Source organism: Oncorhynchus kisutch, linkage group LG5 (genome assembly GCF_002021735.2).
Source record: "Oncorhynchus kisutch isolate 150728-3 linkage group LG5, Okis_V2, whole genome shotgun sequence".
NCBI lineage: Eukaryota > Metazoa > Chordata > Actinopteri > Salmoniformes > Salmonidae > Oncorhynchus > Oncorhynchus kisutch.
In genome coordinates this window covers 57,301,967-57,324,568 of record NC_034178.2, presented here as the reverse complement: position 1 = coordinate 57,324,568, position 22,602 = coordinate 57,301,967, and the positions used below count along the sequence as shown (strand labels likewise).

The 22,602-nt window shown below is 42.8% G+C and overlaps 1 protein-coding gene across 9 annotated transcripts in view; it reads right to left on the bottom strand.

Annotated features, from left to right (window-relative positions):
- Nucleotides 1-22,602, bottom strand: part of LOC109891617 (pleckstrin homology domain-containing family A member 6) — a 255,848-nt gene that overhangs the window by 9,401 nt on the left and 223,845 nt on the right. For 7 of the 9 annotated variants that reach the window (XM_031825481.1, XM_031825484.1, XM_031825480.1 and 4 more), the window contains 6 exons: nucleotides 19,097-19,203; nucleotides 18,677-18,832; nucleotides 16,986-17,141; nucleotides 13,936-14,063; nucleotides 13,532-13,689; nucleotides 10,395-10,502 (listed from right to left, as the gene is read on the bottom strand). In XM_031825481.1, coding sequence (XP_031681341.1) covers nucleotides 10,405-10,502; nucleotides 13,532-13,689; nucleotides 13,936-14,063; nucleotides 16,986-17,141; nucleotides 18,677-18,832; nucleotides 19,097-19,203 — 803 coding nt within the window. In that variant the 3' untranslated portion in view covers nucleotides 10,395-10,404. The remainder of the gene's footprint in view (nucleotides 1-10,394; nucleotides 10,503-13,531; nucleotides 13,690-13,935; nucleotides 14,064-16,985; nucleotides 17,142-18,676; nucleotides 18,833-19,096; nucleotides 19,204-22,602) is intronic. The other 2 variants (XM_031825477.1, XM_031825479.1) reach the window with 2 other exon arrangements.

Sequence of the window (22,602 nt, the reverse complement as noted above, 5' to 3'; positions counted from 1 at the left end):
ACAGCTTATCCACACTGACCTGACACTGTGATAATAGTAATAACAGCTTATCCACACTGACCTGACACTGTGATAATAGTAATAACAGCTTATCCACACTGACCTGACACTGTGATAATAGTAATAACAGCTTATCCACACTGACCTGACACTGTGATAATAGTAATAACAGCTTATCCACGCTGACCTGACACTGTGATAACAGTAATAACAGCTTATCCACACTGTCATGACACTGTGATAACAGTAATAACAGCTTATCCACACTAACCTGACCCTGTGATAATAGTAATAACAGGTTAGCCCCACTGACCTGACACTGTGATAACAGTAATAACAGCTTATCCACACTGACCTGACCCTGTGATAATAGTAATAACAGCTTATCCACACTGACCTGACACTGTGATAATAGTAATAACAGCTTATCCACACTGACCTGACACTGTGATAATAGTAATAACAGCTTATCCACACTGACCTGACCATGTGATAATAGTAAAACAGCTTATCCACACTGACCTGACACTGTGATAATAGTAATAACAGCTTATCCACACTGACCTGACACTGTGATAATAGTAATAACAGCTTATCCACACTGACCTGGCACTGTGATAATAGTAAAACAGCTTATCCACACTGACCTGACACTGTGATAATAGTAATAACAGCTTATCCACACTGACCTTACTCTGTGATAATAGTAATAACAGCTTATCCACACTGACCTGACACTGTGATAATAGTAATAACAGCTTATCCACACTGACCTGACACTGTGATAATAGTAATAACAGCTTATCCACACTGACCTGACACTGTGATAATAGTAATAACAGCTTATCCACACTGACCTTACGCTGTGATAATAGTAATAACAGCTTTTCCACACTGACCTGACACTGTGATAATAGTAATAACAGCTTATCCACGCTGACCTGACACTGTGATAACAGTAATAACAGCTTATCCACACTGTCATGACACTGTGATAACAGTAATAACAGCTTATCCACACTAACCTGACACTGTGATAATAGTAATAACAGTTTATCCACACTGACCTGACACTGTGATAATAGTAATAACAGGTTATAACAGCTTATCCACACTGACCTGACACTGTGATAATAGTAATAACAGCTTATCCACACTGACCTTACGCTGTGATAATAGTAATAACAGCTTATCCACACTGACCTGACACTGTGATAATAGTAATAACAGCTTATCCACGCTGACCTGACACTGTGATAACAGTAATAACAGCTTATCCACACTGTCATGACACTGTGATAACAGTAATAACAGCTTATCCACACTGACCTGACACTGTGATAATAGTAATAACAGCTTATCCACACTGACCTGACCCTGTGATAATAGTAATAACAGCTTATCCACACTGACCTGACCCTGTGATAATAGTGATAACAGCTTATCCACACTGACCTGACACTGTGATAATAGTAATAACAGCTTATCCACACTGACCTGACACTGTGATAATAGTAATAACAGCTTATCCACACTGACCTGGCACTGTGATAATAGTAATAACAGCTTATCCACACTGACCTTACGCTGTGATAATAGTAATAACAGCTTATCCACACTGACCTTACTCTGTGATAATAGTAATAACAGCTTATCCACACTGACCTGACACTGTGATAATAGTAATAACAGCTTATCCACACTGACCTGACACTGTGATAATAGTAATAACAGCTTATCCACACTGACCTGACACTGTGATAATAGTAATAACAGCTTATCCACACTGACCTTACGCTGTGATAATAGTAATAACAGCTTATCCACACTGACCTAACACTGTGATAATAGTAATAACAGCTTATCCACACTGACCTGACACTGTGATAATAGTAATAACAGCGTATCCACACTGACCTGACCATGTGATAATAGTAAAACAGCTTATCCAAACTGACCTGACACTGTGATAATAGTAATAACAGCTTATCCACACTGACCTTACTCTGTGATAATAGTAATAACAGCTTATCCACACTGACCTGACACTGTGATAATAGTAATAACAGCTTATCCACACTGACCTGACACTGTGATAATAGTAATAACAGCTTATCCACACTGACCTGACACTGTGATAATAGTAATAACAGCTTATCCACGCTGACCTGACACTGTGATAACAGTAATAACAGCTTATCCACACTGTCATGACACTGTGATAACAGTAATAACAGCTTATCCACACTAACCTGCCCCTGTGATAATAGTAATAACAGGTTAGCCCCACTGACCTGACACTGTGATAACAGTAATAACAGCTTATCCACACTGACCTGACCCTGTGATAATAGTAACAACAGCTTATCCACACTGACCTGACCATGTGATACTAGTAATAACAGCTTATCCACACTGACCTGACCATGTGATACTAGTAATAACAGCTTATCCACACTGACCTGACACTGTGATAATAGTAATAACAGCTTATCCACACTGACCTGACACTGTGATAATAGTAATAACAGCTTATCCACACTGACCTTACTCTGTGATAATAGTAATAACAGCGTATCCACACTGACCTGACACTGTGATAATAGTAATAACAGCTTATCCACATTGACCATACACTGTGATAATAGTAATAACAGCGTATCCACACTGACCTGGCACTGTGATAATAGTAAAACAGCTTATCCACACTGACCTGACACTGTGATAATAGTAATAACAGCTTATCCACACTGACCTTACTCTGTGATAATAGTAATAACAGCTTATCCACACTGACCTTACTCTGTGATAATAGTAATAACAGCTTATCCACACTGACCTGACACTGTGATAATAGTAGTAACAGCTTATCCACACTGACCTGACACTGTGATAATAGTAATAACAGCTTATCCACACTGACCTGACCCTGTGATAATAGTAATAACAGCTTATCCACACTGACCTGACACTGTGATAATAGTAATAACAGCTTATCCACACTGACCTGACACTGTGATAATAGTAATAACAGCTTATCCACACTGACCTGAAACTGTGATAATAGTAATAACAGCTTATCGACACTGACCTTACTCTGTGATAATAGTAAAACAGCTTATCCACACTGACCTGACACTGTGATAATAGTAATAACAGCTTATCCACACTGACCTGACACTGTGATAATAGTAATAACAGCTTATCCACACTGACCTGACCCTGTGATAATAGTAATAACAGCTTATCCACACTGACCTGACCCTGTGATAATAGTAATAACAGCTTATCCACACTGACCTGACACTGTGATAATAGTAATAACAGCTTATCCACACTGACCTGACACTGTGATAATAGTAATAACAGCTTATCCACACTGACCTGACACTGTGATAATAGTAATAACAGTGTATCCACACTGACCTGACCATGTGATAATAGTAAAACAGCTTATCCACACTGACCTGACACTGTACTAATAGTAATAACAGCTTATCCACACTGACCTTACTCTGTGATAATAGTAATAACAGCTTATCCACACTGACCTGACACTGTGATAATAGTAATAACAGCTTATCCACACTGACCTGACACTGTGATAATAGTAATAACAGCTTATCCACACTGACCTGACACTGTGATAATAGTAATAACAGCGTATCCACACTGACCTGACCATGTGATAATAGTAAAACAGCTTATCCACACTGACCTGACACTGTGATAATAGTAATAACAGCTTATCCACACTGACCTGACACTGTGATAATAGTAATAACAGCTTATCCACACTGACCTGGCACTGTGATAATAGTAATAACAGCTTATCCACACTGACCTTACGCTGTGATAATAGTAATAACAGCTTATCCACACTGACCTTACTCTGTGATAATAGTAATAACAGCTTATACACACTGACCTGACACTGTGATAATAGTAATAACATCTTATCCACACTGACCTGACACTGTGATAATAGTAATAACAGCTTATCCACACTGACCTGACACTGTGATAATAGTAATAACAGCTTATCCACACTGACCTTACGCTGTGATAATAGTAATAACAGCTTATCCACACTGACCTGACACTGTGATAATAGTAATAACAGCTTATCCACACTGACCTGACACTGTGATAATAGTAAAACAGCTTATCCACACTGACCTGACACTGTGATAATAGTAATAACAGCTTATCCACACTGACCTGACACTGTGATAATAGTAATAACAGCTTATCCACACTGACCTGGCACTGTGATAATAGTAATAACAGCTTATCCACACTGACCTTACGCTGTGATAATAGTAATAACAGCTTATCCACACTGACCTTACTCTGTGATAATAGTAATAACAGCTTATACACACTGACCTGACACTGTGATAATAGTAATAACATCTTATCCACACTGACCTGACACTGTGATAATAGTAATAACAGCTTATCCACACTGACCTGACACTGTGATAATAGTAATAACAGCTTATCCACACTGACCTTACGCTGTGATAATAGTAATAACAGCTTATCCACACTGACCTGACACTGTGATAATAGTAATAACAGCTTATCCACACTGACCTGACACTGTGATAATAGTAATAACAGCGTATCCACACTGACCTGACCATGTGATAATAGTAAAACAGCTTATCCACACTGACCTGACACTGTGATAATAGTAATAACAGCTTATCCACACTGACCTTACTCTGTGATAATAGTAATAACAGCTTATCCACACTGACCTTACGCTGTGATAATAGTAATAACAGCTTATCCACACTGACCTGACACTGTGATAATAGTAATAACAGCTTATCCACACTGACCTGACACTGTGATAATAGTAATAACAGCTTATCCACACTAACCTTACTCTGTGATAATAGTAATAACAGCTTATCCACACTGACCTGACACTGTGATAATAGTAATAACAGCTTATCCACACTGACCTGACACTGTGATAATAGTAATAACAGCTTATCCACACTGACCTGGCACTGTGATAATAGTAATAACAGCTTATCCACACTGACCTTACGCTGTGATAATAGTAATAACAGCTTATCCACACTGACCTGACACTGTGATAATAGTAATAACAGCTTATCCACACTGACCTGACACTGTGATAATAGTAATAACAGCTTATCCACACTGACCTGACACTGTGATAATAGTAATAACAGCTTATCCACACTGACCTGACACTGTGATAATAGTAATAACAGCTTATCCACACTGACCTTACGCTGTGATAATAGTAATAACAGCTTATCCACACTGACCTGACACTGTGATAATAGTAATAACAGCTTATCCACACTGACCTGACACTGTGATAATAGTAATAACAGCGTATCCACACTGACCTGACCATGTGATAATAGTAAAACAGCTTATCCACACTGACCTGACACTGTGATAATAGTAATAACAGCTTATCCACACTGACCTTACTCTGTGATAATAGTAATAACAGCTTATCCACACTGACCTGACACTGTGATAATAGTAATAACAGCTTATCCACACTGACCGGACACTGTGAAAACAGTAATAACAGCTTATCCACACTGTCATGACACTGTGATAACAGTAATAACAGCTTATCCACACTAACCTGACCCTGTGATAATAGTAATAACAGGTTAGCCCCACTGACCTGACACTGTGATAACAGTAATAACAGCTTATCCACACTGACCTGACACTGTGATAATAGTAATAACAGCTTATCCACACTGACCTGACACTGTGATAATAGTAATAACAGCTTATCCACACTGACCTGACCATGTGATAATAGTAAAACAGCTTATCCACACTGACCTGACACTGTGATAATAGTAATAACAGCTTATCCACACTGACCTTACTCTGTGATAATAGTAATAACAGCTTATCCACACTGACCTGACACTGTGATAATAGTAATAACAGCTTATCCACACTGACCTGACACTGTGATAATAGTAATAACAGCTTATCCACACTGACCTGGCACTGTGATAATAGTAAAACAGCTTATCCACACTGACCTGGCACTGTGATAATAGTAAAACAGCTTATCCACACTGACCTTACTCTGTGATAATAGTAATAACAGCTTATCGATACTTATCTGACCCTGGGATAATAGTAATAACAGCTTATCCACACTGATCTGACCATGTGATGAAAGTAATAACAGGTTAGCCCCACTGACCTGACCCTGTGATAATAACAGCTTATCCACACTTATCCACACTGACCTGACACTGACCTTACCCTTAACCAACACAAAAACATCCTATGGCGTTCTGCATTAGCATCGAACAGCCCCCGTGATATGCAGCTGTTCAGGGAAGCTAGAAATCATTATACACAGGCAGTTAGAAAAGCCAAGGCTAGCTTTTTCAAGCAGAAATTTGCTTCCTGCAACACTAACTCAAAAAAGTTCTGGGACACTGTAAAGTCCATGGAGAATAAGAACACCTCCTCCCAGCTGCCCACTGCACTGAAGATAGGAAACACTGTCACCACTGATAAATCCACCATAATTGAGAATTTCAAGAAGCATTTTTCTACGGCTGGCCATGCTTTCCACCTGGCTACTCCTACCCCGGACAACAGCACTGCACCCCCAACAGCAACTCGCCCAAGCCTTCCCCATTTCTCCTTCTCCCAAATCCATTCAGCTGATGTTCTGAAAGAGCTGCAAAATCTGGACCCCTACAAATCAGCCGGGCTAGACAATCTGGACCCTTTCTTCCTAAAATTATCTGCCGAAATTGTTGCCACCCCTATTACTAGCCTGTTCAACCTCTCTTTCGTGTCGTCTGAGATTCCCAAAGATTGGAAAGCAGCTGCGGTCATCCCCCTCTTCAAAGGGGGGGACACTCTTGACCCAAACTGCTACAGACCTATATCTATCCTACCGTGCCTTTCTAAGGTCTTCGAAAGCCAAGTCAACAAACAGATTACCGACCATTTCGAATCTCACCATACCTTCTCTGCTATGCAATCTGGTTTCAGAGCTGGTCATGGGTGCACCTCAGCCACGCTCAAGGTCCTAAACGATATCTTAACCGCCATCGATAAGAAACATTACTGTGCAGCCGTATTCATTGATCTGGCCAAGGCTTTCGACTCTGTCAATCACCATATCCTCATCGGCAGACTCGACAGCCTTGGTTTCTCAAATGATTGCCTCGCCTGGTTCACCAACTACTTCTCTGATAGAGTTCAGTGTGTCAAATCGGAGGGTCTGCTGTCCGGACCTCTGGCAGTCTCTATGGGGGTGCCACAGGGTTCAATTCTTGGACCGACTCTCTTCTCTGTATACATCAATGAGGTCGCTCTTGCTGCTGGTGAGTCCCTGATCCACCTCTACGCAGACGACACCATTCTGTATACTTCCGGCCCTTCTTTGGACACTGTGTTAACAACCCTCCAGGCAAGCTTCAATGCCATACAACTCTCCTTCCGTGGCCTCCAATTGCTCTTAAATACAAGTAAAACTAAATGCATGCTCTTCAACCGATCGCTACCTGCACCTACCCGCCTGTCCAACATCACTACTCTGGACGGCTCTGACTTAGAATACGTGGACAACTACAAATACTTAGGTGTCTGGTTAGACTGTAAACTCTCCTTCCAGACCCATATCAAACATCTCCAATCCAAAGTTAAATCTAGAATTGGCTTCCTATTTCGCAACAAAGCATCCTTCACTCATGCTGCCAAACATACCCTTGTAAAACTGACCATCCTACCAATCCTCGACTTTGGCGATGTCATTTACAAAATAGCCTCCAATACCCTACTCAACAAATTGGATGCAGTCTATCACAGTGCAATCCGTTTTATCACCAAAGCCCCATATACTACCCACCATTGCGACCTGTATGCTCTCGTTGGCTGGCCCTCGCTTCATACTCGTCGCCAAACCCACTGGCTCCATGTCATCTACAAGACCCTGCTAGGTAAAGTCCCCCCTTATCTCAGCTCGCTGGTCACCATAGCATCTCCCACCTGTAGCACACGCTCCAGCAGGTATATCTCTCTAGTCACCCCCAAAACCAATTCTTTCTTTGGCCGCCTCTCCTTCCAGTTCTCTGCTGCCAATGACTGGAACGAACTACAAAAATCTCTGAAACTGGAAACACTTATCTCCCTCACTAGCTTTAAGCACCAACTGTCAGAGCAGCTCACAGATTACTGCACCTGTACATAGCCCACCTATAATTTAGCCCAAACAACTACCTCTTTCCCAACTGTATTTAATTTTAATTTATTTATTTATTTTGCTCCTTTGCACCCCATTATTTTTTATTTCTACTTTGCACATTCTTCCATTGCAAAACTACCATTCCAGTATTTTACTTGCTATATTGTATTTACTTTGCCATCATGGCCTTTTTTGCCTTTACCTCCCTTCTCACCTCACATTGTATATAGACTTGTTTATACTGCATTATTGACTGTATGTTTGTTTTTACTCCATGTGTAACTCTGTGTCGTTTTATCTGTCGAACTGCTTTGCTTTATCTTGGCCAGGTCGCAATTGTAAATGAGAACTTGTTCTCAACTTGCCTACCTGGTTAAATAAAGGTAAAATAAATAAATAAATAAATAAATAATAGTAATAACAGCTTATCCACGCTGACCTGACCCTGTGATAATAGTAATAACAGCTTATCCACACTGACCTGACCCTGTGATAATAGTAATAACAGCTTATCCACGCTGACCTTACTCTGTGATAATAGTAATAACAGCTTATCCACGCTGACCTGACCCTGTGATAATAGTAATAACAGCTTATCCACACTGACCTGACCCTGTGATAATAGTAATAACAGCTTATCCACACTGACCTGACCCTGTGATAATAGTAATAACAGCTTATCCACGCTGACCTGACCCTGTGATAATAGTAATAACAGCTTATCCACGCTGACCTGACCCTGTGATAATAGTAATAACAGCTTATCCACACTGACCTGACCCTGTGATAATAGTAATAACAGCTTATCCACACTGACCTGACACTGTGATAATAGTAATAACAGCTTATCCACACTGACCTGACCCTGTGATAATAGTAATAACAGCTTATCCACACTGACCTGACCCTGTGATAATAGTAATAACAGCTTATCCACACTGACCTGACACTGTGATAATAGTAATAACAGCTTATCCACACTGACCTGACACTGTTATAATAGTAATAACAGCTTATCCACACTGACCTTACTCTGTGATAATAGTAATAACAGCTTATCCACACTGACCTGACACTGTGATAATAGTAATAACAGCTTATCCACGCTGACCTGACACTGTGATAACAGTAATAACAGCTTATCCACACTGACATGACACTGTGATAATAGTAATAACAGCTTATCCACGCTGACCTGACCCTGTGATAATAGTAATAACAGCTTATCCACGCTGACCTGACCCTGTGATAATAGTAATAACAGCTTATCCACACTGACCTGACCCTGTGATAATAGTAATAACAGCTTATCCACACTGACCTGACCCTGTGATAATAGTAATAACAGCTTATCCACACTGACCTGACACTGTGATAATAGTAATAACAGCTTATCCACACTGACCTTACTCTGTGATAATAGTAATAACAGCTTATCCACACTGACCTGACACTGTGATAATAGTAATAACAGCTTATCCACGCTGACCTGACACTGTGATAACAGTAATAACAGCTTATCCACACTGACATGACACTGTGATAACAGTAATAACAGCTTATCCACACTGACATGACACTGTGATAACAGTAATAACAGCTTATCCACACTGACCTGACCCTGTTATAATAGTAATAACAGCCTATCCATACTGCCCTGACCCTGTGATAATAGTAATAACAGCTTATCCACGCTGACCTGACACTGTGATAATAGTAATAACAGCTTATCCTGTGATATTAATAATAACAGTCATAAACCTTAAAAGGATAGTTCACTGCTATATCTGTATTTATTAATGGTTTCCTTACCTTAAAATGAGTACAGTATATGGAAAGGACTGGTAGTAATATATTGTTGGTGTATGTTTATTTTGGTACACTTAGCAAAAATCTAATGTTAGCACTGGCCATTGAGTGCATTCTGAATTGTTTTCCAGTTGGTGAAACAATTGAGCAAAGCAGATAGTAATAAAAGGTAACAACAAAAGATCCCTTGATGTCCACCTGCTGCAATTGGTCAAGACATCACCTGAGGGAAAAACAGAGAGCCCTGCCCAAACCAGGAGAGGTAGGAGGTACAGCAACCAGCGAAGGGTTAAGGGGGAGTGGGGGGGTAAGGGAGGAGGAAGGTGTGTTTAGGTGGGCGGGGACTCACCTTCACAGACTCACACCTTCATGATGTGGGCGGAGTCAGAGAAACCAGTGGAGGAGGGGGGAGGGGCCAGGCTGGTCGGGGAGGTGAGGGGGCTGGGGGCGCACTGGGCTGGAATGGAATTGGGGTGTGACGTGAGATCGAGCAAAACAAATAGCAAAACATAAAGGTGTAAAGCAATTTAAAAAGGGTAGGTAGAGTGAGGGAGATAAAACAGGGGAGACTGTGCACTCACATCACCTCACAAGCATAAGATAAATGGTGCTTAGCCTGTAGCTCTGTACTGAAGAAGCAAGAGGATGTAGCATGTATACTATGATAAAGCCGTTGCAGCTAGATCTGGAGTTCACCTACACACATTCAGAGCACTTAGGCTCTGAATGTTGCTATCTGGCATCACCAGAGAAACACAGATACAGTATAAAGCACAAACTTGGTTTGAACTCTGTGCAGCTGGACCATGTTTTTATGACCACGGCTGACAGCAGGCAGCACATATAATGACTGCATACTAATGGTGTGGCCGAGGTGAAATGGCTAGCTAGTTAGCGGTGATGCGCGCTAATAGTGTTTCAGTCGGTGACGTCACTCGCTCTGAGACCTAGAAGTAGTTGTTCTCCTTGCTCTCTCAAGGAGAGTGGAGACTTTTGTGTCGCGATGGGTAACAATATTTTGTGAGTGACTGTGGTTGATGTGTGCAGAGGGTCCCTGGTTCGAGCCCAGGTTGGGACGAAGGACGAGGTGAGGGAGGAAGCTGATAAGAGTTGATAAATCAAGCCAGTTTAGTTTTTCTTCAGCTCATCACTTAAAGCTGACAAGATGATGTTCAATTTCCCCTAATCATAAAGTTAACTGTGATGCCATTGTGAATATGTGGTTGGTTGTGGATAGGGGGGCAGAGACAAAGGGTAAGCAGTAAAAAATTGAGTCATAGTTTTGAGCAAACGGAAACTGTCGATCTTCAAGGACTATATAGTAGAGCCTCTAGGTTAAGACAGTGGAGCATCAGCGTTTGTAGGGAATATTGTGGAGAGTGGGGGTAGTGAGTCAGACAGTGAATATTGTGGAGAGTGGAGAGTGGGGGTAGTGAGACAGACAGTGAATATTGTGGAGAGTGGAGAGTGGGGGTAGTGAGACAGACAGTGAATATTGTGGAGAGTGAAAAGTGGGGGTAGTGAGACAGACAGTGAATATTGTGGAGAGTGGAAAGTGGGGGTAGTGAGACAGACAGTAAATATTGTGGAGAGTGGAAAGTGGGGGTAGTGAGACAGACAGTGAATATTGTGGAGAGTGGAGAGTGGGGGTAGTGAGACAGACAGTGAATATTGTGGAGAGTGGAGAGTGGGGGTAGTGAGACAGACAGTGAATATTGTGGAGAGTGGAGAGTGGGGGTAGTTAGACAGACAGTGAATATTGTGGAGAGTGGAGAGTGGGGGTAGTGAGACAGACAGTGAATATTGTGGAGAGTGGAAAGTGGGGGTAGTGAGACAGACAGTGAATATTGTGGAGAGTGGAGAGTGGGGGTAGTGAGACAGACAGTGAATATTGTGGAGAGTGGAGAGTGGGGGTAGTGAGACAGACAGTGAATATTGTGGAGAGTGGAGGTAGTGAGTCAGACAGTGAATATTGTGGAGAGTGGAGAGTGGGGGTAGTGAGACAGACAGTGAATATTGTGGAGAGTGGAAAGTGGGGGTAGTGAGACAGACAGTGAATATTGTGGAGAGTGGAAAGTGGGGGTAGTGAGACAGACAGTGAATATTGTGGAGAGTGGAGAGTGGGGGTAGTGAGACAGACAGTGAATATTGTGGAGAGTGGAGAGTGGGGGTAGTGAGACAGACAGTGAATATTGTGGAGAGTGGAGAGTGGGGGTAGTTAGACAGACAGTGAATATTGTGGAGAGTGGAGAGTGGGGGTAGTGAGACAGACAGTGAATATTGTGAAGAGTGGAGAGTGGGGGTAGTGAGACAGACAGTGAATATTGTGGAGAGTGGAGAGTGGGGGTAGTAAGACAGACAGTGAATATTGTGGAGAGTGGAGGATTGGGGTAGTGAGACAGACAGTGAATACTGTGGAGAGTGGAGAGTGGGGGTAGTGAGGCAGACAGTGAATATTGTGGAGAGTGGAGAGTGGGGGTAGTGAGGCAGACAGTGAATATTGTGGAGAGTGGAGGAGTGGGGGTAGTGAGGCAGACAGTGAATATTGTGGAGAGTGGAGGAGTGGGGTCGTGAGGCAGACAGTGAATATTGTGGAGAGTGGAGAGTGGGGGTAGTGAGACAGACAGTGAATATTATGAAGAGTGGAGAGTGGGGGTAGTGAGACAGACAGTGAATATTGTGGAGAGTGGAGAGTGGGGGTAGTGAGACAGACAGTGAATACTGTGGAGAGTGGAGAGTGGGGGTAGTGAGGCAGACAGTGAATATTGTGGAGAGTGGAGAGTGGGGGTAGTGAGGCAGACAGTGAATATTGTGGAGAGTGGAGGAGTGGGGTCGTGAGGCAGACAGTGAATATTGTGGAGAGTGGAGGAGTGGGGTCGTGAGGCAGACAGTGAAACAGGCAGAGCCAGAGATAAGAGTTTGGTGAACTATCTTCCCTGCTAGCACCAGACGTTCCATAACATTCCATTCTAACTTGCATTTCTCAATGGAAGATTATCACCCTGAAACATCTGGTGCCAACATGGCAACACTTTCATAAGTGTTGGATAGTGGAGTCGTTTGCAGACAGTTGAAAGTGAGGTTTAACTAGGAGTTACATTGGGATTTTAAAGTTGATGGAACTGGCCCTCGTTGTATATTTTATCCCCAGATGTATTTTTATAACAAGGCAGTTCGACTAGGTTAACCTCCAATCTAATCCCAACACAGCAGTTAGGGATGTTGAATGTGATGCAAACAGCTGGAGAAGGTTTGAACACGTGTGGTTGGTGGTGGACATGTGACAGAGAGAGAAGGGGTTTTGGATGGCGGTGGGGGGTGGGGGGTGTTGCAGCAACACATCGCCACTCGTCGCTGGGGGGTCCTCTCAATGACAGGGGGGCGACAGGCCCAGGGTGGGCAACGATAACCGTGATGGGGATAACCGTAGCGACAAGGTGGTCGGTGTGGTGGCGGTGGAGCGGCAGGCTGCGGTGGTGTCCTCACCGGAGAGCAGACGGGATCGTCGCGAGGCCTCGGTGGCCAGGGCACAGGAGATCTCAATCCTCTTCTCCTGGTCCTGGAGCTGCTGCTCTGGGTTACCCTGGTGGTGGGAACCAACCCCCTCAGTAGGACCGTCCAATAGGGGAACCACGTTCTGGAGACTGGAGGGAGTGATGGGCAAAGGGGAGGGGGAGAGGAGGGCGAGAGAGTGACAAAGAAATTAAGTAGAGCGCAAGAGAAAGGATAATAAATTATACCTTTTTATACAGAATATGTGGCATCCCATCATTCAGATGTGAATCAGATAATCAGTAGAGGGGAGAACGTTTAGCCAAACTTTGGCTAAATACACTGCTGTACTGTGTGAGAGCTGTGTTAGATAGTAGTTCAGTAGTGTCTGTACATACTTTGATTTGGCAATGAGCGTCTTGATCCTCTCTACTTTCTTCTGTTTCTCCTTTTGCTCCTCTGGGCTGAGAGGAGTGTCCATGTCCAGGTAACGCTCAGGAATCAGAACCTTGTCTGGAGTACACAGCTGAGGACACAACGAGTTACAGATGAGGTTTGATAATCTTTTGTTTTATGGCCCACTATTTACTTGGTTTGCAATTAGAAAAAACATTACGTAAACAAGTAGTGACCAATTGTGGAAAATTATTTGAAGCCAGCACACACTAAAAACAAACTTTTCTATATAGGGCCAAATAAGGATTATTTAGCTCGTAATAATAGCAGAACCGTTTATGGCGCAATAAAGAACCACTCCTATGATTCAATAAAAAACTATAAACAAAAAGGCTCTATATAGCACAAAAAAATCAGCTATTGTCACAACCCTTTTTGTTACTGTATAGAACCATTTCAATGTTCTAGAAATAACCATTTGAAGAACAATACTGGGTTACTTTTTCTGGTTAGCGATATTATATTGTTACAATTCCATAGGTTTAATTATTGTGAGTTTGAAACAGGTGTGCTAGATCTGAAACGACTAAGGGTCCCTGAGGAGAGAATTGAGAACCACTGATTTACACATCACTTTCAATTGACACAAGCCATACATGAGTCTTTCACAAAACACCATCACTAACAATCATATTTAACATGTAACAGATTAAATCAACTGGAATGACACTAACTACATTTTGCGACCGAGACAGGGTTTCTGGATACTGAAGCCCAGCTCATTGGCTATCTAGCTTGACCCCGATTGGTGCATATTTGATAAAGATACAGTCCTTCAAGTGATGGCCGCCCGCGTCATCGGCGTGCCATGAAGGCATCGCTCTCTTACCAAATATGGTGTCCATAGGATATACTACACCCCTATTGATATATATAGTGAAGTCTTGTTACCATCTAGGATATCGGAGGAATACATACAAACGTGATTTGACTCGTTCAAACAACGATTAGGGTGAGATTTTCACAGAGTCCTTTGTTTGCAAATTGAACGAGTGGAAACACAAAATCGATAACCCGCGCTATATGGACCTTTTTAGGATATGAAAAATTATTTTATCTAACAAACGACACTTCATGTTATCTCTGGGACCCTTTGGATGATAAATCAGGGCAAGATTTCAGAATGTAAGTACAAATTTATCAAACCTATCGGGTTGAAAAAGGTGTTTTGTTGTTGGGAGCTCTCCTCAAACAATCATATGGCATTTTTTCGCAGTAATAGCTACTGTAAATTGGACAGGGCAGTTATATTAACAAGAATTTAAGCTTTCACCCGATATAAGACACTTCTATGCACCGACATATGTTGTTATTCTAAAATCTGCTATCTTGATATAACGCGCTGCATGATTTACAACTGTCCCATTGACGGAACGCAAATCCTTAAGAATGAATAACGTTTACATACCGCTTATTCATATCATATGTACATACTGTATTCTATTCTACCGTATTTTAGTCAATGCCACTCCGACATTGCTCGTCGTAATATTTATTTATTTATTAATTTCATTATTTTACTTTTAGATTTGTGTTTGTTCTTGTGAATTGTTAGATATTACTACACTGTTGGAGCTAGGAACACAAGCATTTCACTACACCCACAAAAACATCTTCTAAATTGTTAATTATCACTGCATTTTTTTTATACCAGACAAATACCGTGCTTCTACACCTGCATTGCTTGCTGTTTGGGGTTTTAGGCTGGGTTTCTGTACAGCACTTTGAGATATCAGCTGATGTACGAAGGGCCATATAAATACATTTGATTTTCTTTGATTTTCTTTGATTTGAAAGAGCTCCAAAGAAGGAAGTGTTACTGAAATAACTGAAATAAGCTGTTTTCAAAGTGTTTAATTAACTTTGCATTAACTTCTTGGATATAGGGGGCGCTATTTAAATTTTTGGATGAAAAATGTTCCCGTTTTAAACAAGATATTTTGTCACGAAAAGATGCTTGACTATGCATATAATTGACAGCTTTGGAAAGAAAACACTCTGACGTTTCCAAAACTGCACAGATATTGTATGTGAGGGCCACAGAACTGATGTTACAGAAAAAACCCAGATAAAAATCCAATCAGGAAGTGCTGCATTTTTTGAAACCGCCTCATGGCAATGACTCCTTATATGGCTGTGGAGGAGCTAGGAGTCAGCTTACGTTTTCCACGTTTTCCCCAAGGTGTCTGCAGCATTGTGACGTATTTGTAGGCATATCATTGGCATATCATTGGAAGATTGACCATAAGACACTACATCTACCAGGTGGTCGCTTGTTGTCCTCCGTCACAATTATTGCGTAATCTCCAGCTGCAGTATTTTTCCGTTTGCTTCTGATGAGAAGCCAACTGCCACCACTGATAGATTATCGAATAGATATGTAAAAAACACCTTGATGATTGATTCTAAACAACGTTTGCCATGTTTCTGTCGATATTATGGAGCTAATTTGGAAAAAAGTTTGGCGTTGTAAGTGACTGCATTTTCCGGTCTTTTTCTTAGTCAAACGTGATGAACAAAACTGAGCTATTTCGTCTACACAAATAATATTTTGGGAAAAATGAACATTTGGTATCTAACTAAGAGTCTCGTCATTGAAAACATCCGAAGTTCTTCAAAGGTAAATGATTTTATTTGAATGCTTTTCTTGTTTTTGTGAAAATGTTGCCTGCTGAATGCTAGGCTATCAATACTCTTACACAAATGCTTGTGTAGCTTTGGTTGAAAAGCATATTTAGAAAATCTGAGATGACAGTGTTGTTAACAAAAGGCTAAGCTTGTGTTTGAATATATTTATTTCATTTCATTTGCGATTTTCATGAATAGGAAACGTTGCGTTATGGTAATGAGTTTGAGGCTATGATTACGCTCCCGGATACGGGATTGCTCGACGCTAGAGGTTATTAAGCACAACTATATCACATCACGACTGGATCATAGTCACATAATGATTGTATCACATAGTTTGGATGTTGTTCAGAGTGTGTCTAACCTCTTTGCTGATGTCCAGGTTGTACTGGTCAGGTTCCATCTGTATCCGTCTGAGGCGAGCAATCTCCTCCCGGGGTGACTCTTGTACCCCCTCGCCCCGTACTGCAGCCTCCAGGTCCTTGATGTCCACCTCATGGGTTGTCAGCCTCCGCCTCACCTGGACACCCACACACAGAGATAACCAATCAAGAAAGAGACTAGGAGGCCGAGCCAAGGGCTCAGCCAATCAACATGGCCCGGAAAGATAGACAACTGGCCAGAACAATATACTGGATCTTCCTTTATAATACATTTCAACATACAGTACATATTCCTGGTGTCTAGCTCATAGAGGTACTGTACCAGTCAAAAGTTTGGACACCTACTCATTCAAGGGTTTTTCTTTTTTTTCAATATTTTCTACATTGTATACTAGATTCTTCAAAGTAGCCACCCTTAGCCTTGATGACAACTTTTCACACTCTTGGCATTTTCTCAACCAGCTTCATGAGGTAGTGACCTGGAATGCATTTCAATTAACAGAGGATACGTTCATTAGTTACCAGCCTCAGAAATTGCAGCCCAAATAAATGCTTCACATAGTTCAAGTAACAGACACATCTCAAAGCAACTGTTCAGGGGAGACTGGGTGAATCAGGCCTTCATGGTCGATCTGCTTGCAAAGAAACCACTACTAACGGACGCCAATAATAATAAGAGACTTGCTTAGGTCAAAAAACACGATCAATTAGACCGGTGGACATAAGACCCGTGGAAATCTGACCTTTAGTCTGATGAGTCCAAATTTGAGATTTTTGTTTCCAACTGCCGTGTCTTTGTGAGACGCAGAGTAGGTGAACGGATGATCTCCACGTGTGGGTGGCACCGTAAAGCATCTAGGAGGAGGTGTGATGGTGCTTTGCTGGTGACACTGTCCGTGATTTATTTAGAATTCACGGCACACTTCACCAGCATGGCTTCCATAGCATTCTGGAGCGATACACAATCCCATCTGGTTTGCACTTAGTGGGACTATCATTTGTTATTCAACAGGACAATGATCCAAAACACACCTCCAGGATGCCGCTTAGCCATCGCTCATCCATATACTTACATGTACACATTAGGTAGTTGTTGGAGAATTGTTAGAGTACTTGTTAGATATTACTGCACTTTCAGAACTCGAAGTACAAGCATTTCACTACACTTGCATTAACATCTGCTGATGTGTGACACATTTGATTTGATTTGATTTGTAAGGGCTATTTGACCAAGAAAGAGAGTGATGGAGTGCTGCATCAGATGATCTGACCTCCACAATCACCTGACCTCAACCCAATTGAGATAGTTTGGGATGAGTTGGACTGCAGAGTGAATGGAAAAGCAGACAACAAGTGCTCAACATATGTGGGAACTCCTTCAAGACTGTTGGAAAAGCATTCCAGGTGAAGCTAGTTGAGAGAATGCCAAGAGTGTGCAAAGCGGTCATCAAGGCAAAGGCTGGCAAGACTGGCTACTTTGAAGAATCTTAAAATGTTTGTTTAACACTTTTTTGGTTACTACATGATTCCATATGTGTTATTTAATAGTTTTGATGTCTTCACTATTATTCTACAATGTAGAAAATCGCAAAAAGAAAGAAAACCCTTGAATGAGTAGATGTGTCCAAAGTTTTGACAGGTACTGTACATGTAAATAGAAGAGAGAGCCTACCACTCTGTAATTGGTACCAGCCTGGCTACCCAGGTTCAGGCTGCGTCTCTTGTCCCTGACGGAGCTGCTCTGGTTCCTACGGATACGCTTGTTTTGCTCCTCAACGCTCATCTTGGACTTCACCTCCGCCGGGAACACCGCACTCTTCGGACGCTCCTGGGAGAGGGGAATGACATGGGAATAACTTGTCCATCATATGATGAAGCATCACATGTATTGCTCTTTAAAAGATCAATTTGACAGCACCATTCAATATACCTGACATAGGCCCACCACCACAACATAAAGGCAACATCAATGAGTAACACTTTCCTAATACAGTGTAGTTACAAAACATAATGTGTATGTATCATATAATATAATGCATATAGTCTGTGAGTTTCCTGAGCTCCATAAAGCCCTCTCTGGCATGCTGCCTACCCTGGAGATTCCATTAGGCACCTTGCAGTTGCGTTGGGAGATTCCATGGTCGTAGGATTGGCCCTGGTCCTCCAGGGGAGACTTAGTCATGGGAGGAACGATCCCCACTGGACAGGAGAGAGACAAACAGCATGTCAGAGTTTATTTTATTTTTTTAAAATTTTTATTTCACCTTTATTTAACCAGGTAGGCTAGTTGAGAACAAGTTCTCATTTGCAACTGCGACCTGGCCAAGATAAAGCATAGCAGTGTGAGCAGACAACAAAGAGTTACACATGGAGTAAACAATTAACAAGTCAATAACACAGTAGAAACCAAAGGGGGAGTCTATATACAATGTGTGCAAAAGGCATGAGGAGGTAGGCAAATAATTACAATTTTGCAGATTAACACTGGAGTGATGAATGATCAGATGGTCATGTACAGGTAGAGATATTGGTGTGCAAAAGAGCAGAAAAGTAAATAAATAAAAACAGTATGGGGATGAGGTAGGTGAAAAAGGGTGGGCTATTTACCAATAGACTATGTACAGCTGCAGCGATCGGTTAGCTGCTCAGATAGCTGATGTTTGAAGTTGGTGAGGGAGATAAAAGTCTCCAACTTCAGCGATTTTTGCGATTCGTTCCAGTCACAGGCAGCAGAGTACTGGAACGAAAGGAGGCCAAATGAGGTGTTGGCTTTAGGGATGATCAGTGAGATACACCTGCTGGAGCGCGTGCTACGGATGGGTGTTGCCATCGTGACCAGTGAGCTGAGATAAGGCGGAGCTTTACCTAGCATGGACTTGTAGATGACCTGGAGCCAGTGGGTCTGGGACGAATATGTAGCGAGGGCCAGCCGACTAGAGCATACAAGTCGCAGTGGTGGGTGGTATAAGGTGCTTTAGTGACAAAACGGATGGCACTGTGATAGACTGCATCCAGTTTGCTGAGTAGAGTGTTGGAAGCCATTTTGTAGATGACATCGCCGAAGTCGAGGATCGGTAGGATAGTCAGTTTTACTAGGGTAAGCTTGGCGGCGTGAGTGAAGGAGGCTTTGTTGCGGAATAGAAAGCCGACTCTTGATTTGATTTTCGATTGGAGATGTTTGATATGAGTCTGGAAGGAGAGTTTGCAGTCTAGCCAGACACCTAGGTACTTATAGACGTCCACATATTCTAGGTCGGAACCATCCAGGGTGGTGATGCTAGTCGGGCATGCAGGTGCAGGCAGCGACCGGTTGAAAAGCATGCATTTGGTTTTACTAGCATTTAAGAGCAGTTGGAGGCCACGGAAGGAGTGTTGTATGGCATTGAAGCTTGTTTGGAGGTTAGATAGCACAGTGTCCAAAGACGGGCCGAAAGTATATAGAATGGTGTCGTCTGCGTAGAGGTGGATCAGGGAATCGCCCGCAGCAAGAGCAACATCATTGATATACACAGAGAAAAGAGTCGGCCCGAGAATTGAACCCTGTGGCACCCCCATAGAGACTGCCAGAGGACCAGACAGCATGCCCTCCGATTTGACGCACTGAACTCTGTCTGCAAAGTAATTGGTGAACCAGGCAGTCATCCGAAAAACCGAGGCTCCTGAGTCTGCCGATAAGAATATGGTGATTGACAGAGTCGAAAGCCTTGGCAAGGTCGATGAAGACGGCTGCACAGTACTGTCTTTTATCGATGGCGGTTATGATATCGTTGAGTACCTTGAGTGTGGCTGCGGTGCACCCATGACCGGCTCGGAAACCAGATTGCACAGCGGAGAAGGTGCGGTGGGATTCGAGATGGTCAGTGACCTGTTTGTTGACTTGGCTTTCAAAGACCTTAGATAGGCAGGGCAGGATGGATATAGGTCTGTAACAGTTTGGGTCCAGGGTGTCTCCCCCTTTGAAGAGGGGGATGACTGCGGCAGCTTTCCAATCCTTGGGGATCTCAGACGATATGAAAGAGAGGTTGAACAGGCTGGTAATAGGGGTTGCGACAATGGTGGCAGATAGTTTCAGAAATAGAGGGTCCAGATTGTCAAGCCCAGCTGATTTGTACGGGTCCAGGTTTTGCAGCTCTTTCAGAACATCTGCTATCTGGATTTGGTTAAAGGAGAACCTGGAGAGGCTTGGGCGAGGAGCTGCGGGGGGGGCGGAGCTGTTGGCCGAGGTTGAAGTAGCCAGGCGGAAGGCATGGCCAGCTGTTGAGAAATGCTTATTGAAGTTTTCGATAATCATGGATTTATCAGTGGCGACCGTGTTACCTAGCCTCAGTGCAGTGGGCAGCTGGGAGGAGGTGCTCTTGTTCTCCATGGACTTCACGGTGTCCCAGAACTTTTTGGAGTTGGAGCTACAGGATGCAAACTTCTGCCTGAAGAAGCTGGCCTTAGCTTTCCTGACTGACTGCGTGTATTGGTTCCGGACTTCCCTGAACAGTTGCATATCACGGGGACTATTCGATGCTATTGCAGTCCGCCACAGGATGTTTTTGTGCTGGTCGAGGGCAGTCAGGTCTGGGGTGAACCAAGGGCTGTATCTGTTCTTAGTTCTGCATTTTTTGAACGGAGCATGCTTATCTAAAATGGTGAGGAAGTTACTTTTAAAGAATGACCAGGCATCCTCAACTGACGGGATGAGGTCAATGTCCTTCCAGGATACCCGGGCCAGATCGATTAGAAAGGCCTGCTCACAGAAGTGTTTTAGGGAGCGTTTGACAGTGATGAGGGGTGGTCGTTTGACTGCGGCTCCGTAGCGGATACAGGCAATGAGGCAGTGATCGCTGAGATCCTGGTTGAAGACAGCGGAGGTGTATTTGGAGGGCCAGTTGGTCAGGATGACATCTATGAGGGTGCCCTTGTTTACAGAGTTAGGGTTGTACCTGGTGGGTTCCTTGATGATTTGTGTGAGATTGAGGGCATCTAGCTTAGATTGTAGGACTGGCGGGGTGTTAAGCATATCCCAGTTTAGGTCACCTAACAGAACAAACTCTGAAGCTAGATGGGGGGCGATCAATTCACAAATGGTGTCCAGGGCACAGCTGGGAGCTGAGGGGGGTCGGTAGCAGGCGGCAACCGTGAGAGACTTATTTCTGGAGAGAGTAATTTTCAAAATTAGTAGTTCGAACTGTTTGGGTATGGACCTGGAAAGTATGACATTACTTTGCAGGCTATCTCTGCAGTAAACTGCAACTCCTCCCCCTTTGGCAGTTCTATCTTGACGGAAGATGTTATAGTTGGGTATGGAAATCTCTGAATTTTTGGTGGCCTTCCTGAGCCAGGATTCAGACACAGCAAGGACATCAGGGTTAGCAGAGTGTGCTAAAGCAGTGAGTAAAACAAACTTAGGGAGGAGGCTTCTGATGTTGACATGCATGAAACCAAGGCTTTTTCGATCACAGAAGTCAACAAATGAGGGTGCCTGGGGACATGCAGGGCCTGGGTTTACCTCCACATCACCCGCGGAACAGAGAAGGAGTAGTATGAGGGTGCGGCTAAAGGCTATCAAAACTGGTCGCCTAGAGCGTTGGGGACAGAGAATAAGAGGAG